The sequence below is a fragment of the Sander lucioperca genome, chromosome 18, assembly GCF_008315115.2.
Source record: "Sander lucioperca isolate FBNREF2018 chromosome 18, SLUC_FBN_1.2, whole genome shotgun sequence".
Lineage (NCBI taxonomy): Eukaryota > Metazoa > Chordata > Actinopteri > Perciformes > Percidae > Sander > Sander lucioperca.
This window is the reverse complement of record NC_050190.1, coordinates 11,931,930-11,949,996: the sequence shown is the minus strand read 5'-3', so window position 1 is coordinate 11,949,996 and position 18,067 is coordinate 11,931,930. Positions and strand designations below refer to the sequence as shown.

The 18,067-nt window shown below is 38.7% G+C and overlaps 2 protein-coding genes across 2 annotated transcripts in view; both read right to left on the bottom strand.

The window, feature by feature from the left end:
- bahd1 (bromo adjacent homology domain containing 1) overlaps positions 1-2,828 on the bottom strand; it is a 28,980-nt gene extending 26,152 nt beyond the window's left edge. Inside the window, exon 1 of the mRNA XM_031278938.2 lies at positions 2,161-2,828. The gene's annotated coding sequence lies outside the window, so the exon portion shown is untranslated. The remainder of the gene's footprint in view (positions 1-2,160) is intronic.
- Positions 2,829-6,233: 3,405 nt separating this feature from the next.
- ivd (isovaleryl-CoA dehydrogenase) lies at positions 6,234-15,666 on the bottom strand. The gene is made up of 13 exons (XM_031278514.2): positions 15,555-15,666; positions 15,383-15,524; positions 14,419-14,508; positions 14,163-14,214; positions 13,885-14,054; positions 13,694-13,787; positions 12,660-12,790; positions 12,372-12,468; positions 11,438-11,531; positions 9,902-9,983; positions 8,758-8,862; positions 7,647-7,719; positions 6,234-6,767 (listed from the first exon to the last, which is right to left on the bottom strand). The coding sequence occupies exons 2-13, from the start codon at positions 15,512-15,514 to the stop codon at positions 6,634-6,636; spliced, it is 1,254 nt and encodes a 417-aa protein (XP_031134374.1). The 5' UTR covers positions 15,515-15,524; positions 15,555-15,666; the 3' UTR covers positions 6,234-6,633.
- Positions 15,667-18,067: the final 2,401 nt, after the last annotated feature.

The following is an 18,067-nucleotide window of genomic DNA, read 5'->3' as shown; positions in this document are numbered from 1 at the left end:
TTAATCCAAACAGGGTTGCAACAGGCTGCAACTCACACAACTTTTGTCATTAGTCATTAATCCGCTAAATATTTCCTTTATCTGAACACCTAATCTATAAAATGTCAGAAAGAGAGAAACATGTCCATAACAAGTTCTCAGAGCCCAAGCTGAAGTCTTCAAAATTTTGTTTTATCAATCCAGTGGTGAAAGAAGTATTCAGATCCCTTACTTAATTAAAAGTACCAACAGAGTGTGAAAATACTCCTCTACAAGTAAAAGTACAGAATTACTGTTGAAACAGCTGGTTCTCTGTGCATCTGCCAGCAGCTGAATCAGGTGCTTCTCAGTTCCAGGGAAAGAGAAATAATTACACCCGAGCACACTTGATTGATTTACAGACTAACATTTTAACAGTACTGTCTTCTTTAGAGTCAAATTGGACAAAGACATAAGACAAACTCATATATAGTATAGTCGACCTAGAACAGGTGTACAATTGCCATTGGGTATCTGGAGAGGTAATAGAGCAGAGCTGACTGCTTTTCTGAAACATAAAAACTCTGATAGGACACTCTGGAACATCATGAAACCTTTATTCACTTTCTAGACTTAACACTTTACAAAGGAAACAACAGCACTGTTGAAACTACAACCTATCACAAACACACTTCTGAAAGCTGATAGTAATCAGCCAAGCTGTTGAAATGAAAGAGCGTTTCCAGCATAGGGGTTACCCCACAGCATCTATCTCTTCGGCCTATCAGAGGGCCCTTTATACAGATATGGAATTCCAGTTAAGAAAACAGGAGCTTTCACCAATTCCTCACGGACCACTTTATCCTCTGGCAGGCAGGATCAAAAACATTAGCCTTAAACATCGTAAGGTCCTCAAAAGGGATCCTTCTCTAAATGATATCGGCTCAGAGCCTCCCTTGATTACATAGTCGCAATCTGAGAGACAGACGGTCACCACAAAATGATCTAACAGTCTCCTGGTTGTCTAATCAACAGACAGGTTTCTTTTCCTGCTGTGCATCTAACATGTCAGACGCCAAATACTTTACACAGCCACAAATTGGTAAAAAAAAAAAAAGACACCATAAACTGAAGCAGCACACGTTGTCTACATGCTAAATTGACTTTCAAAAATGAATTACACTTGATGTATGCAGTGCTTGTACTTTTTATACTTTTATCTTTGTAAATGTCAGATATATTATGTGTTGTTTTGTTCCTGGTGTACTTATAGTGTGTGGGGTGTGGCATTTGGATCCATTATCCAACCAGTTATCTAAATGGTAATTGCACACCTGTTCTAGGTCGACTATTTATGCGTTTGCCTTATGTCTTTGTCAATTTTCACTCTAATGGAGACACAGTAGTGTCAGAACCAGTCTGTGTGCACTATTAACGGTGTACATCAATCTGTGTGCTCCTGTCCCTTTTTCTCTCCTTGGAAGTATACAAGTATTTTCTGCAAAAGGTACTTAAAATATTAAAACTGCTCATTGTGCAAGCGGAATGGTCCATGACAGTCCTATATTATTATACGTTATTCGTATTACTGAAGCATTAACATATAATGAGCATTTTAATTTTGTATCTGGTTGATAAGGAGCCCATTTAATCTACCATCTAGCCTACTTTTAGGTGGTTAAATGTACTATATGTTAAATACATTTAGTGGACAATATTTCATTCTGAGAAGTAGTGGAGTAGTAGTATTAAGTAGCATAAATGGATACACTACAGTAAAGTACAAATAGTTTTAAAGTTGTACTTGAGTGAAGTTTTGAGTAAATGTAGGCTACTTACACTCCCAAAGCCAAAAATATTCAGTTTATTATGATAGAAAAGCAGCAAATATCCACATTTGAGAACCTGGAAGCAGTGAATTTTGGGTATTTGTGATGATTCAGTTAACTAATTGGTTAATCGGCTCATCATCCAGCTCTAAATCTAAAAGAAAATGCCACCAGGATATTTGAATGCCTCTAGCATGTTTTCCTGGATATTAGCAGGCTTAAAACATCTTCCATATTCACCAAACAACCTTAAAAGTGATAGCAAATCCACAAACACAGACTCCGCAGCAGAGTCGAGCCTCAAACTTGACTCCAACAGAAGCTGCACGAGTGACATTTTCTGCGATCACGAGCTGGAGGAATCTCTACTCACCGTTTAGGCGATAAAAGACGACTGAAGTGAAGGGAGAAGTAACAGAGAGCTCCAAAAGTTGCCTCTCGGGTTTCTAGATCACCACCAGTAAGGAAAGATCTGTTTATCTGCTGTGCTGACACATTACTCCAACCCGGAGCTCGATCTCGTCCTGTCCACTTTCAGTTTTGTCCGAGAAGCGATAAGAGTTGAAGTCTGTTGTGTTTTATCGCTTTGAAGAATAGAAAATAAGCAGATTTTAAGAAGGAAGATCACTTCCACAGGGCGAGAGTGATGCGTCAGGTGTACGCTTCCCGCAAGTGAAGGAGGAAAACAGAGTGGAGGATCACGTTGAGTTGATCGGCTGAAGCCTTTTTTCCCCCCTCTTCACTCCAAACTGCACTGCCCCGTGCGCTACGCGTAGAAATCAGCAGTCGGAACACTTTAAACCACAATCCTGGTTTAGAAGACGAAGTGATGCGTTCTAAGCATTCAGCAAGCTCCCTGCAAACTACGGCTCACTTCAGCGTGTTTTTACATAACAGCATCATCCGCTTTTTTATGTTGACGCATCATGTAGCGAAAACATGGAGTTTCTTAAAGGGCCACTGACGCGCCGTCCACATGTCACCGTCCCTGGCAGCAGCCCCGCTGTGGCTGACAGATGGCTTTCACCTAGTTAATGTCTTTAAGCCCTGTTCTTTTTACACTTGTATTAACCCTGGCAGCAGCGGTGAGTGGGGGAGCTGGGCTCTGAATGAAGGATCTGTGGTGCTCAGCTCTGGCTCATGACCAGAACCTGCTCTGACATGTGAGTGCATGGTGCCTCCTGGGGCACTGATGCGGAGCAGTTTATTGTCTCTCATGTGACTTTCTGTTTTCATTTCATATAATTTCATTTTATGTAGGCTAGTGGAACCTGGGATTTTGACATTATGGGCTAGTTTTGTACAGTAGTGAAGACTGTGTGTGTGTGTGTGTGTGTGTGTGTGTGTGTGTGTGTGTGTGTGTGTGTGTGTGTGTGTGTGTGTGTGTGTGTGTGTGTGTGTGTGTGTGCAAATTAAGATCAAATTGTCTTCTCCTGATGTCTCTACATTGCCCTGCAGTTTAGTTCACCAAACTAAAATAAAGTGAAATAAAAAAGTAGCAAATATATGTCATACTGTAGACCGCAACATACCGTAAATAATCTGACTGGCACGTTACATGATTGAAACCCACACTAATGTCAGACAGGTGCTAATATACCACATGTTTGCATAGGCCTACATTAATTACGTCTGCAAACTACTGCAAGTTCCAAGTACCCTTCTCCTATCTACTTACTGCTAATGGCTGCTGCTTTATAGGCCTACTTTAATGCCTACTTTAAACGGATATTAATTATCCTGGTGTCACTTTCTAATAATTCACATCTGGAAAAGAGGTTTATGAGTTAAAACTAATTGTTTTATTAATGTTTACAAACAATTTAATAATGCATTATAGATCAGTTATGATCCATTAATATAGGAACAACTTCGGGGTTGCCAGGTTGTGTGTCCTGTGTTTATCTTTAACATTTGGTAATACATGTATGTTGATATTCCATTAATATGAGTTTCTCACTTTATAACAAGCCATCAAGTCTGCATTTACAAGTAGTAAAATGTTAAATTAGTTGTTAATAAATGGATATTGATCCAAGGAAGTGGTCAAACAGTCCAACAACTCAAAGGGATTTTTTTTTAATTGAGCAAACCAAAAGTTATTCTTAATATTGGCTTATAACTGAGCTATAAAGCTTTAGCAAATTGTTTATTAACCACTTATACATCTATTGTAGTTCAAATGTACAAACCCTTTATAAAGGTAAATAGCATCCAACAAATCAATGACTCACTTACATTAGCTCCAGACTCGAAGCTTATTGTAAAGAGGAAACCTTCGCTTGACAATAAGGCAATTAGTTTGTCTCCCCTGAAGGGAGGAGTCCTTCCTGCTTCATAAAGAGCCATACAGCTAAAAGGACAAAGCACACTCCACTGACAGAAGTTCCACAGCAGCTTCCTTCACAAACATCTGGGCTCACAGCCTGGAAGCCCAGAAGTTTGCATTGGAATCACTTATTACTGATCTGCAAAGCAAAATGATTGATTAACCCTTTAGAAAGTGACAACTTATAAACTCTTTATTAAGAAGAAGAAGACATACTTTACATTTCTTCACTCTTTGTTAGTTGCACACATTACACACAGGCCTGAAATACACACACATGCCCAGGACCTATACATGCACTAATGTAGAGATGCCGGGGTTGCCCATAGACAGGCACCCCGAGCAGTTGGCCCTTGAGCAAGGCACTAGTCTACACTCTGTACATCAGGTACATGGACCGCATGGGGACTTGAACCCGGTGACCCTCCGTTTCCCAAGCCAAGTCCCTACGGACTGAGCTACTGCCACCCCCAGCATGTTTCATTTTAAGGATAGAGACCTAATCTGATAACAAACCAGGCCTGTTTAAAAAAAACAGTACAATTATATCAGCAAAGCCATTTACTGGATATAACAATCTGATAAGAGACTTAAAAAACCAGTTGTCTACAAACTGACTGCTGTGTGCCACAGATGCTCCATCATCTCTGATGTAAACCATCATCCTTCATCTTGTCATTGTGCTTTTGAAAGGAGAATGGGCCACCTGCCACTTTCAGGACAGGCAACTGGTGGAGATAGTTTGATTGATTGTCTTTGAGAACATCACAGGTCTTCAGAAGGGTTAACAGATACATGGTATTTCACTTGAAGTCCGTTTCAAAGAGAGGAAGTAAAAAGGAGGAAATTCAGTTTACACACATGGATTTTTTTTATAGCTTTGCAGCCCCCTCATCAGAACTAACTTTTTTTAAATGACATTAGTCAGTTCATATGTGGTCTCTTGCATTAACTGTGTACTTGCTTGTTCTCTTCAGATTGTACAATCAATATTTTAGGTTCATCCGCAGCCATTTAACTAAAAACTGCTCTTAAGAGTAAAATAATTTTGAGGTACCTGTACTCAATTTATATTTTCACTTTTTTGCTAGTTTATACTACTTTGAACCATGTGAACCTTTGCGTATGCCCGAGAATATATTGTTGCGCATCCTGCCTAGCTTTCATTTTAAACTGTTACATTGTACATATCTTTGAATTAAAAAAAAAAAATGTTCCTTGTCTATGCCCCGTTACACCAAAGCAAATTCCTTTAATGTGAAAACCTACTTGGCGAAAAAACAATCTGATTTCACAGGGAAATATTTAATTTTAATTTCAATATTATCTCCTGATAGCTATAGTTACTTGTTTGCTTTGCATATTACGATTTTACATACAAAATGTGATCAGGTTAAAAACATAACGGATTTTTACAGGTTAAACTACCTAAGAGTAGTTATCTACATCCTGGCAACCTACATAAAAGTACTTCCTAAATGTAATGCATCAATAATGTTAAAAAACACTCAGCATAATTACCACTTTCACTGTTGTTACTGCAGCACATTGTGCTGCTTGTACTTCTAATTCTATAGTGCAGTATACAAACTTTTACTTAAGTATATATTTTTTTAATTAATATTCCACAGCTGAAAGATTCCCTAAATATTAAAGTCACTTTCTCAATCAATTCCAGAAAGTGTCTGTGATCACACCACATGTTAAAGGCTGGGTTATTTGTTTTAAACTCTTTTGTTATTTCCTACATTCATGCATCACTGATTTTTAGGATATATTCTTATAAAATATTTTAATCTAATTTCTTACTAACATCTCATTCCCGTCACCACTGTGTTAGAGATAGTAATGTCTTGTTTCCTGTAAAAGGGAAAATCCACCCTTAAACATGTATTATTCAAAAGCACTGGGATAGTTTCATCATTGTCTGAACTACTGTCTCCCCGTTGGTTATTCTAGAAACAAGGAGCTCTGTTCAGCGGCTACACAGATTACAGACACGTGTAAGTTTTCTTTATGTTTTTTTCTGTTTTTCTAAATGCAGTGCTTCAGTAAAATTGACACAAACTCAAAACATTTCTTTTATTCATGGCAAACAAAACTACATTATTTTTTTCACACTGTACATCTACAATTTGTCCTTTGGAGAAGATCTTTAGGAGGGTTTCTCCAGTTGGACTGTACAGACAGTACAACAGTGGAATGTTGGCTCCCAAAAATGGACTATTTTTTTTCTAATACTTATTCTCTACAACAGAATACTCTGACATTAGCTGTTTTTTCCCCTTATTGATCAGAAACAGTAATCAGTTTGCATTGAAATCATGAATCAGCCCATATTATGCTTTGTAAATGAATTTAAATACAGTGTGACAATGATTCTGAAACGTGTGGTAATCCAACATCCTAACAGCATCAACAATTCCAACAGTGTAAGGCCCTGGGTGAGAGTAATTGTGTTCATCCACAGCAAACCACTTTGTACAGTCTTTAGCGATTGCCATTTCTCAGTGTGGATTATTTGTACAAGGAGTTGAAGGCTCGTCCAATAATCAGCCGGCGAATTTCACTTGTGCCTGCGCCGATTTCATACAGCTTTGCATCACGCAAGAATCGCCCCATGGGGTAGTCGTTGATGTAGCCATTCCCACCTGTTGACAAGTGGCACATAGATTCAAGTTGGTGTGCAGTAACGCAGCGGGTTGCTTTACGAGTTAAAGCACATACTGCAGAAATAAAATGTGCACTAAATGAGTCCCTGAGCTCTTAACATCTTTGTCAGTAGCTACTGATAAAACTTGCGTTTCATGTTGATAAGTCAACCAATGTGTATTTTGCACCTGAAGTATAGTTGTAGTATATGATGTAGTATAAAATATGAGGAAAAAAAACATTCACACTTGGTTAACTTGACATGGTCATTTGTTTGCATAATGACGCCATTCTGTGTACAAAATACTATACAATCAAAGCCATTAGTGGGAAAAACAAGGCGATAATATGTCATGTGCACTCAGTTTCATCAAAGCTTGGCATGAGGTGAAAATGGCAACAGGCAATATCACATGAACACAAAGAGGTAAATTCTAGAAATCACATCATGACTGTTAAACATTCTCATTAAAATGAATCTTATGAAAAGGAGTTCAATCAGGAAGGAAGGAAGGAACAAACACACACACACACACACACACACACACACGAGGTAACTTCCTCCATGTTCACACTATGCAGTCGAGTAAGCCTCCTCTCTCTTATCATCACTGCAGCCATTCACTGGTCAGCTTGCCATTGAGCTGCACCTCCTCAATGATTTCAACATCAAACCACCTTCACACCAGCAACTAGACCCCATCCTTAGGAGGTTAATAAACCCAGAATCTAATAATTTCTATGTTACATCAGAAATGTTTTTTTGTCCATAAAATTGATTCTCCTCCTGACTGAAATAACTTAATTCCCACTTGACAGTACTGTATATATTTTATTTTAAGGTTTTCATTTGAGCCACTCAGTTTCTTGGCACTTACCCAAACACTGAATGCCATCTAAAGCAACCTGAGTGGCATTCTCCGCAGCATACAGGATCACTCCAGCACAGTCCTGCAATGACAACACAAGTCAACGCGGCCACTGTGTGCAGCGGTGGGGGAAAAAATTACAATTTAACAGCAATTTAAGAAAGAGTAAAATAGGACGCTGGCTTGGGGAGTGTCAACAGAATTAAACATATTTCATTCTTCATAGGGTTCCATCATGTTAAGTCTGAGGCATTTGTTTTTATGCAAACTAGAATCAATTTAACAATACTTTACCACAATATGAAAAGTCAAACACATAACTACCATCTGGCACTATGAAATTGTATAGGTCACTGACAAGATTTCTTTTCCAAAAACTCTTCTTCAACTCATTTTCTGAAATTACAAACAGTTTTGGAAGTTTTGACAGCTCGGAAAAGCTAGCTCCAAATTTTGCAAATTGTATGCAGTAAGTTGGCATCAAACCCGTTAAACACGCCATTTCAAAGATGTATTTAACACCATTTAAGGAGATCAATTTAGATAATTAAAAAATAGATTTTAAATCAATGCATTAATGAAATGCAACAATGCAATATTAAAAATGCCTAGAATTACTGGCTTGCGGTTTTATGCCTCCGCCAACCAGTCAATTTGCAGTTTACATCCATGACTGTCCACATTCATATAATATACTGTATGTAGTGAAGGCTTTGAAGGAATTTAATAAAAAGGTATGCAAAGGTAGGTAAAAGGTGTATTTTGTAATATATAGCATAAGAATTCTTGAGTTATGGCCAAAGCGTGTTTTATGAGGTCACAGTGACCTTGACCTTTGACCATCAAATTCTGACCCGTTGAGATCCTTGAGTCCAAGTGCACGTTTGGGCCAAATCTGAAAAATTCCCTCAAGGTGTTCCTGAGATATCGCGTTCACAAGAGTAGGATGGACAACCCGAAAACATTGTTGTAAGTTGTAGAAAGAAAAATTCACACACATGCATTGAAATATGGTCCAAATGCACTTAAAAAAATAGTAAAACCTTTGAAGCAAACTTTAAATAATCTTTTTCTAAACAGGGTGCAACAGGAGTAGATAAAAAAAAAAAAATGCTCTCACCATTGAACTGAAGTGTCCTTTGTCACAAGCCCGGGCGACGTTGTACACATACTGCCGACAGGAGCTCAGCCTGGTGTACATGTCAGCCATCTTGCCTTGCATTAGCTGCAAACAGATTAACATAAAGCATTATGGTAATTTCACTCAAGTCAACTTACAGTTTTAAGTTCTATAGCTGCCAGCTTCACACCAAAAGGTATTTCATTTTACAAAGCATATACACTCACCTAAAGGATTATTAGGAACACCATACTAATACTGTGTTTGACCCTATCCTATCAATATGGGCCAACATTTCTAAAGAATGCTTCCAGCACCTTGCTGAATCAATGACAAAGAATTAAGGCAGTTCTGAAGGCGAAAGGGATCCCCCCACACCATTACACCACCACCACCAGCCTGCCCAGTGGTAACAAGGTATGACGGATCCATGATCTCATTCTGTTTACACCAAATTCTGACTCTACCATCTGAATGTCTCAACGGAAATCGAGACTCATCAGACCAGGCAACATTTTTCCAGTCTTCAACTGTCCAATTTTGGTGAGCTTGTGCAAATTGTAGCCCCATTTTCCTATTTTTAGTGGAGATGAGTGGTACCCGGTGGGGTCTTCTGCTGGTGTAGCCCATCCGCCTCAAGGTTGTGCGTGTTGTGGCTTCACAAATGCTTTGCAGCATACCTCGGTTGTAACGAGTGGTTATTTGAGTCAAAGCTGATCTTCTATCAGCTTGAATCAATCAGCCCATTCTCCTCTGACCTCTAGCATCAACAAGGCATTTTCACCCACAGGACTGCTGCATCCTGGATGTTTTTCCTTTTTCAGACCATTCTTTGTAATCCCTAGAAAAGGTTGTGTGTGAAAATCCCAGTAACTGAGCAGATTGTGAAATACTCAGACTAGCCCGTCTGGCACCAACAACCATGCCACGCTCAAAGTTGTTTTAGATCACCTTTCAGCCCTTCAGGAGATTGTCTAGACCTGGACCACACCCCTAAATGTATTGAAGCAGCTGCCATATGACTGGTTGATTAGATAATTTCATTAACGTGAAATTTAACAGGTGTTCCTAATAATTCTTTAGATGAGTGTACACAGTGAATTTTCAAACACTACTTGTATAAAGTGAAGACTGAAGGTCAAACCTGAAAGTGTCCAATCTTTTGTCCAAAAGCTTCTCTGATGTGCAGGTAGGGAACAGCATAGTCCAAAACAGCCTGCATGATGCTGAAAAGTAATGCTAATTTTTAAGACTGCTAAACATTTTAAACAAGTCTCATATAATAGGATATTTATATTTAAGGCTCACATAATGGAAATTGCAGGATGCTAGAAACAAGAAAACAGGGTTTCTGCAGGTTTCACCAAGTCAAAAACTTTTTAAGACCATTTTCATTATTCAATGAGCATTAGAGGTAGTGTTACATGGACGTAGGAAAATTAAGACCCGTTTAAAATGATTTAAGACCTAAAACACAATACTTCAGCAAATGTAATGTTTAAAAGCCTAAAATTTTGATTTTGAAATGTTAGACTTTTTAAGACCCTGTGGAAACCCTAAAAAAAAGTGAACATTCATTTTGATGTCAGTCATGTAGTTTCCCTGGATTTAGTCTTCTAAGTTGATCATTATTTGAATGTCAGCGGTGTGAGTCCAGCAATCATGCTGTTGATCAAGTTTGTGTGAACATCTTTAAAACTGCTTTTCTGTTGCCAATATGAAACATTGTATTTGATAAGCACTTGGAACAAAGCAATAATGTTTTACTTCTCGCTTTAGAAACATTTCTAAGTGTTCCAGAAATAATAGGTGAGAACGTTAACACTGTTTTTACCATTGTAGACAAATGTTAACTTACATATGCAAACTAAATGGGTGGGTCACTAGTTTTTGTTTTGGATGCAAGCAAGCCACAAAGTCTGACCAGCAGACACAAACTACTTCCTCAAAAAACCCAAAGCAGAGTTATGAGATACAATATATTTGCTGCAATGCTGTACTTTGCTATATATTATCCTATATTTAATATGTATTAAATGTTACACTATACTCCTATACTAATATGTAAAAACTGATACGATATGTGATATTCTATGTTATATTGCTGTACTACTATATTATGTCTACTACTATATCACTACATTTCACCTTGTACTACATCTTAGATGCCATACTATATTATACTGTACTATATTATATTAATGTCTTATACTGTTTAACATATACTATATTTCTATTATAATTATTGATTAATACAGACAAAGACTTTGTATCATTACTTCATCATATTATACATTAGTCCGTTGTACACCGTTTACATATACGGGACTTGCTGAGTCGGTCACTGTCACTTGTAATGTTTGTCTTTGATCTTTTAGAGTTTCTATTTTTTTTTTATTTTAATCTATTCTTATTTTAGTTTTATATACCCTTTATTTTCTTTATTCATTCATCTGTATTTATTTCTGTCCTTGTGCTGCTACAACAACAACAACAACAACAACCAAATTTCCCCTCTGGGGATCAATAAAGGCTTATCTTATTGCATCTTATATTCAAAACCAAAGGTCAGATTAATAAGCAATTATTTAGGGTAATAAATATGAGTGAATAAGTGCACTACAGCACTGAGCACCATGCAAAACAGTTTAATTCAAGCTTATTTCTGATATGAACTTACCCAATAGGGCCTGATGAAAGCACCAGCCTCTCCAGATCTAAGCCGCTCATCATCACATAAACACCTTTGTTCAACGGACCAAGGACGTTCTCCTCTACAAAAAAAAAAAATCTCAATCAGATGATCACATTTGGCTCAAAGAAATGAGCCAAGAACGAATGATCTATGGAGTGTCCTGCTTTACACAAGTGCACGTATATGCACATTAGTGGATGACAATTTTTCGGGACTCCCGTGGGTCACGGTTTTCCCGCGGGAGTCCCGCGGTACGCAAGTCAATTTCACTGTTGGTAACGTAATAGGGACGGAATAGAGCATAGAAATCAACGGAAGCGGACGGGAGCGGGACAAAGCCGGAGATTAAATAAAAAAATGGCGCTGGCAATGCGGTGAATGCGCCCAAAAGATTGTGAGGCATTTCGTTTTAGAAAAGAGAACCACTTACTGCTCAACAAACTAGCTAGCTACTGCCTCCCGCAGAGTAGCTTATCAGAGCAAGACAAAGCAGCTGCCCTGTTCACAAGCCAATCAATCATCATCAGCGACTACACCGAGAGTCGGCAAAATGGATTCTGGAAAGAAGCTGTTGCAAGTGTCATCGAAGGACCCCTCAATCCATTTTCAGGAGCTGTGAGAAGATCTCCGTTAGGAATTACATGATGAAATTGCCTAGGCCTGCAGGTAATGCATGTATAGTATAGCCTAAATTTCCGAGGCAACCTCAGTGATTTGACCGCGATTAAACAAACATGCTACAGGGGGGCAACAGAGTCTGATAACTTTAAACAACATAGGGAATGAAACGGGAGCGGGATGGGATTCGGGAGTCTTTCTCTCGGGATTTTGCAGGACAAGGATTTTTTCAGGATTTTCGTGGGCTCGGGATGGGATGGGAGCGACAATTGATTCCCTTGTCACTCCCTAATGCACACACCTGGTATTTTGCAGTCTTCAAAGATAAGCTCGCAGGTATTGGAGCCCCTCATGCCCAGTTTGTCTAGCTTCTGCGCCGTGGAGAATCCAGGCATTCCCTACAAAAACATACACATGTGCAAAAACTTATTTTAGTTACTATGATTCATGCTAGTTTTGCATAATTTGTTATTATATTAATTCAAATGCAATACCCAGAACAGACCGAAACATTTAAACACACCACGTCCCGAAGACACAAGTAAATCCTGAGATCGAGAAGAATAGGTCTCTATTCGACTGGATTTACCTTTTCAACAACGAAAGCTGTGATGCCTCTTTGATGGGCCTCGGGATCTGTCTTTGCATAAACAATAAGGACATCGGCATCTGGCCCATTTGTGATCCAAAACTTGTTGCCATTCAGAACATAGTAGTCACCTGCAGAAAAATACAAAGTCAAAATAGAAATGAAGTGAAACTAAAACAGAGTCAAACTGCAGAAATAAGATTTTAAAACCATTTCTCTGGATCCATAGTCAAATCTTAAAATGGTATTCAAAGGTTAAAAGAGAGATGGTGTGAGTGCAGAACTGCGATTGTGGTTAGTTAATTGTTATGCTGCTGTGCAATACGTTATTGCTCTGCTGATATGGTATATTAGTATTTCATTCAGACCGACTGACAGACACAGAGCCTCGTTTATGACTCTGGTCTCTAATTGAGATAAAGTTTAGGGAAGCGGCTGAATGCTGCTCTTCATCGCAGCATGCAGACACTACACTTTATGATAGTTTATTAGCTGAGGAAATAAAGCTCCAAAAAACAGCCTAAATAGTTTACTCTTATCAGGCTATTTAGCTTGTCAGAGAGGTGATGTGACATGAGATGGCGTTAACGTATACACACACTGTCTGTCAGAGGATAAGTCTGTAAACAGGTTTTAACTTTTCACCTTGCTGCCATCTTGACTAAAATCTGGCCATCCCGCACACACATGCCACCTTGCTGAGTAAGAGTACCTTGGCAAATGCAATATTTATTGTGAAAAGGGTTAAATTAATAATTAATGATCAGCAGCAGAGCAACCACAGCATATCTAGCAATATTTAGATGGCAGGCCTATACTGTAAACATGCATGAGTAGAAATATATGAACTAAAAGATAAGATGTCAGGTGCTGCAGAAGCACAAGGCCAGAAATAAGTGCGAAAAAAAGAGGAAGAAATAACTAGAAGTATATAAACTACAAATATGAATAAAAGTGAAGACAATACAAGAGAAGTATACAAAAAGCACAATATAGAATGACTTAAAGTAACACTTATGCACGGGGTGTCCTACCTTGCTTCTTGGCTTTGAGTTTCATTGCTACAACATCAGAGCCGGCGTTGGGCTCACTCATGGCCAGAGCTCCTACATGCTCTCCTGTCATTAACTGGCAACAGGAAAGACCGTGATGAAGAATTAAATCCATCTTAGTTTGTAGTTTTATGTGTGTTTTAAGCAGTTGTGTAAAGTATTTTGGTCCTGACCTTTGGCAAGTACTTCTCCTTCTGTTTCTCGTTGCCGTGGCGTACCATCTGGTTGACACAGAGGTTAGAGTGGGCACCATAACTGAGAGCAATGGCTGCTGACACTCGTGACATTTCCTCCATCACAATGACATGATCGAGGTAGCCCAATCCTGTGCCCCCATACTCCACTGAAAAGAGATGTAGAGAATAAATAAAAACTAAAAACGAGAAGACCAGTTTCCTATAAGTAGCTGCAACTACTTCTAAATATAGATTTTTTTCTCCAGCTGTCTTACCTGGAGCAGTGATCCCAAGGAGTCCCATCTCCCCCATGGCTTTCCAAAAATCCTGGTGGAGAGACGACGCAAAATGTAACCACAACAGAAATCCTGCTCTAGGTTTGATGGCAAATTTACATGCGGAAATACACAACTCCCATATGAAACACAGCAGGGGTGTGGATCATATTCACGATAATGCTACCACTTTCTGAACTATTTAACTCAATCAGGGAACTACGGGTATGGTGCACAATGGAACTTTTCAACTCACCCGCATTCCTGGAAATTCATTTGTCTTGTCGATCTCGTCAGCTTGAGGTGCAAGCTTTTCTGCACAGAATTTACGAACTGTCTGCCTGAGCTGTGCAAAAGACATGACACACACAACATACTTTAAAATAACCCACTCATATATGTCATTATTTTATTAAAAGCACTGAAAAATTAGCAGACAGGCATTAGTTACCATGTTCCGCCTTCATTTGACTGCATGGCAGACTGAGATATAGATATAGATAGAGATATAAAAGTGTGCTGTTTGAGTTACAGGTGAATGTGCTAATATATTTCATAATAATGCAGAAATCTGCTAACTTGACTTTACAGGTATATTCAATTTCATAATACCCAGAATTAGAGGACAGACACTTTCACCCAATCAAATCCTTTATATAAACCCCACCCCTGTCCTCCTCCCAGTGTCCAGGCTCTCTCACTTGGTCCAAAGTAATTGACGAGCTGTCACCTTGCGTTTAGTTGATACATTTTGAGTAGAAATCATGTCAATGTTGAATGAGCCTTTCACCCCTTAACTAACTTTCCATTATGATGACTTGAAGTTAGCTGGCAGCGTTGTAGCTAGCAGGGCTAATTGTGGTAAATCAAGCTGGTTACGCTTAAAAAGCTGCCTCATTGTGAAGCCATTAGTGCCTCTTGTTTAGTAATTAAATAAGAGCAAACTAAATTAATCTAGACTGACACTAGGTAACTTAGGCTGTCAAGTGCGAAACAACTATTTGCTAGATGGTTAGCTTAGCTGGGTCGGCTAATATCAAGGTCTCGTTATGTCATCACAACATGTGCACAGCGCCCTAAATAACGTCTTCTTTTGTCCGTAAAATGTATTAAACCATACTGTACTTTAGCTTTGTTTAATAAGACTCTAGGACTGTTTGTTTTTACAGCCAGCTGTTGTCTGCACAGATAAGTGAACTTTGTCCTGCTCGTTAGCTAACCTGTATCTGGTCGTCGGTGAGTCCGTTCACCACATCGTCCACTGGGATGGAAGCTCCGGCGCATCCTCTCCTTGCCACCGCGGGGATGGACAACCTGGAGCCGAGGCGGAGAGCGTTTCTGACGGCCAACATGGTCTTGCTTGCAGACCGACAGGTTAAAGGAGAGAAACGAACCAAAAGACGACACGCTCTCACCTTGGGATAGCTGCCCCTCAGCAGAGACAAGTTTGACAGGTCTCACTCTGCCACTATTTTCCAGTACCACAAACGTCTTCTTCGTTTTGTTTAAATGGCGGGTGGCAACTAGCGTGGAGCATTACCGCCATCCAGAGGGTGGACCAGAGTTCCCTATTTCCCAAATTTTTTATTTTTTATTTTTAAGTAAACTAGAACTTAATTAATAAAACTCTTCATTAATCCAGTTTCTTAAAACAAAACAAAAACAAGGCTTTATATTTTCCTTCTTCAATGCTAAATAAATTCTCAATATTGAATACTCCAACCCCGCACTTCTTCAGTTCCTTCTTTGGTTTCTTCTTAGCCACATTCACATAACCCTAGGATGTTTCCCCATTGAGTGCATTATTTTATTTCACCATGTGTGCCCTAATTTCAATCTTGATATGATCCTTTGTTCTCTGGAATGTTACCCTATTGATCTCAGCCTCCCACTTTTTGCTTTTTTTATATAGGTGACGTCCTTTGTTTCCTTAATCCCAAAGCTTTTGCTAAACAGTGATTATATTTCTCCTTGTTACAGTTTTTAGCTACACTTTTATTGAAAGCTAGCCTACCTACATTCTGTCCTGTCTCAGAGCTTATTTAGCTATAGAGAATCCGCCATTTAATACCCCTCGATTCCCCTGTGAGCTGGGATCTACATAAACCTGACTGCTGTCTGTACATGATGTAATTTGAATAGTGATTAATATATTTTATAGAGTAGCCCATATGTCTGTTTTGGGATTACCACAAACTTTTTTTATTTTTATTTTTAGTATTTTTAGTATACAAACAAAGGCGTTTTCCTTTTGTCATATATTGAGATGTAGCAAAACTCTTAAGCTCATTCTTCCAACCGTTGATGTGGGGTTTGACCTTTAAATATTTGCACCTATGAATAAAATGTTTACAATGCTCAATCAAGTTATTTATCAAAAATTCTAGATTCTTATCCTTTAAAAATATTCCAGCTTTAATTGACATTTCGTTTAATGGGTGTAGCAGTATACCTTCAGATTGAAGCCAGCATTGAAAAGACAGCCACAAGTCATTAATCGGTTCACACTGAAAAAAGAAATATGTTCAACCGTCTCAATATCGCTCTTACAGAAAACACAAGAGTTACTTTCCCAATTAAATTTTACATGTAGGAAGTGATTCGATGGATACATATCATTTAATATTTTAAATGTCACATCTTTGGTTTTTGGTGGGAGGGATTACCACAAACGGCATTCATCCACATGGACATGAACTCTTTTTCTTTCTGCTTGTTGGCACTTGGCAAACCAGTTTATTGGCGCATTATCGCCACCTACTGGGCTGGGATGTATATTATTAGATCAGGCAATTGGCAGTTAAAATAAAAAAACACACCAGTTTCTCTTCAAAAGTTGATTAAATTAGGATATACTGTATTTTGTGTCTCTTAGTGTATGGCATGAATAACCTCAATGACCTGTTGGACCTTCGTTCTTCCCACTGCAATGTGTGCAGTTTTGTTTCTATGCTTTTAATACTACCTGGCCCCAGATTTATTGTGTGCCAATTTGTTCAAATAGATTTTGGAATATGCAGGTACAAAACCTAAATAGCTAAGGCCTTAAAACTAGAGTTTGTGTTTTTTGTTTTTACATTTTTACAAAATGATTTATAATTAAATTAGCACACACCTGTTCACAGAGTACGCCCGAGCATTGGGAGCCCCTGGAGTTTTGAGGCCCCAGGGCTGCATTGCCTGTTGGTGATCCAGCCTCGCTTAGTGCTCTGAAAAATTAGCTTTATGACACAAACGGAAGATTACTTTATTTTCACAATGCGGCATCCATTATTAATTGACATAACTCCTTATTTTACCTCATGCGTTACAAAGCATATCCGCTTTTACAGGCTGGTGTAGCCTATCAGTGTTTTTATTCTTCTACCTTTAATCTGTCTGTCATTGGAAATAGGAATCTCTCTTTGATTTATTTGCTTATATTTAGGTTAAAACACACACAATATTTCTCAGATGCATCCGGCTATATCCTTACTGATCCATCAATCCTTAAATCTGTGTATTTGTATAGTCATCTGTCCGGAGACAGCATAGATTCTCTGGAGAAAGAGTTTGTCAGGAAGTGGCAACCTTAGCCTATACCACAGAGCGAAGGAAGAGGCCAGAGAGACAAGGAAAGGGAAGGGGAACTACAACAAAGACAGGGCTCGGATGGAGATAAAGAAGAGATAAAAATGCTCATGCATTGTGTGTATTTATGTGGGCCTGTGTGTGTGCATGCAAGTGAGTTGAATGTGAAAAAGATAGGATGGAGGGTGGTGAATGCCAGAACACGAATAAACAGAGGAGGGAAAACTTTCAGCTGAGACTTGAGGAGGAGATCACATTTTGGTCAGTCAATGAAAGAAAGACCAAATTTCTCTATGTATCATTTTGATGACAGAAAACATTTGTATGTATGCCAT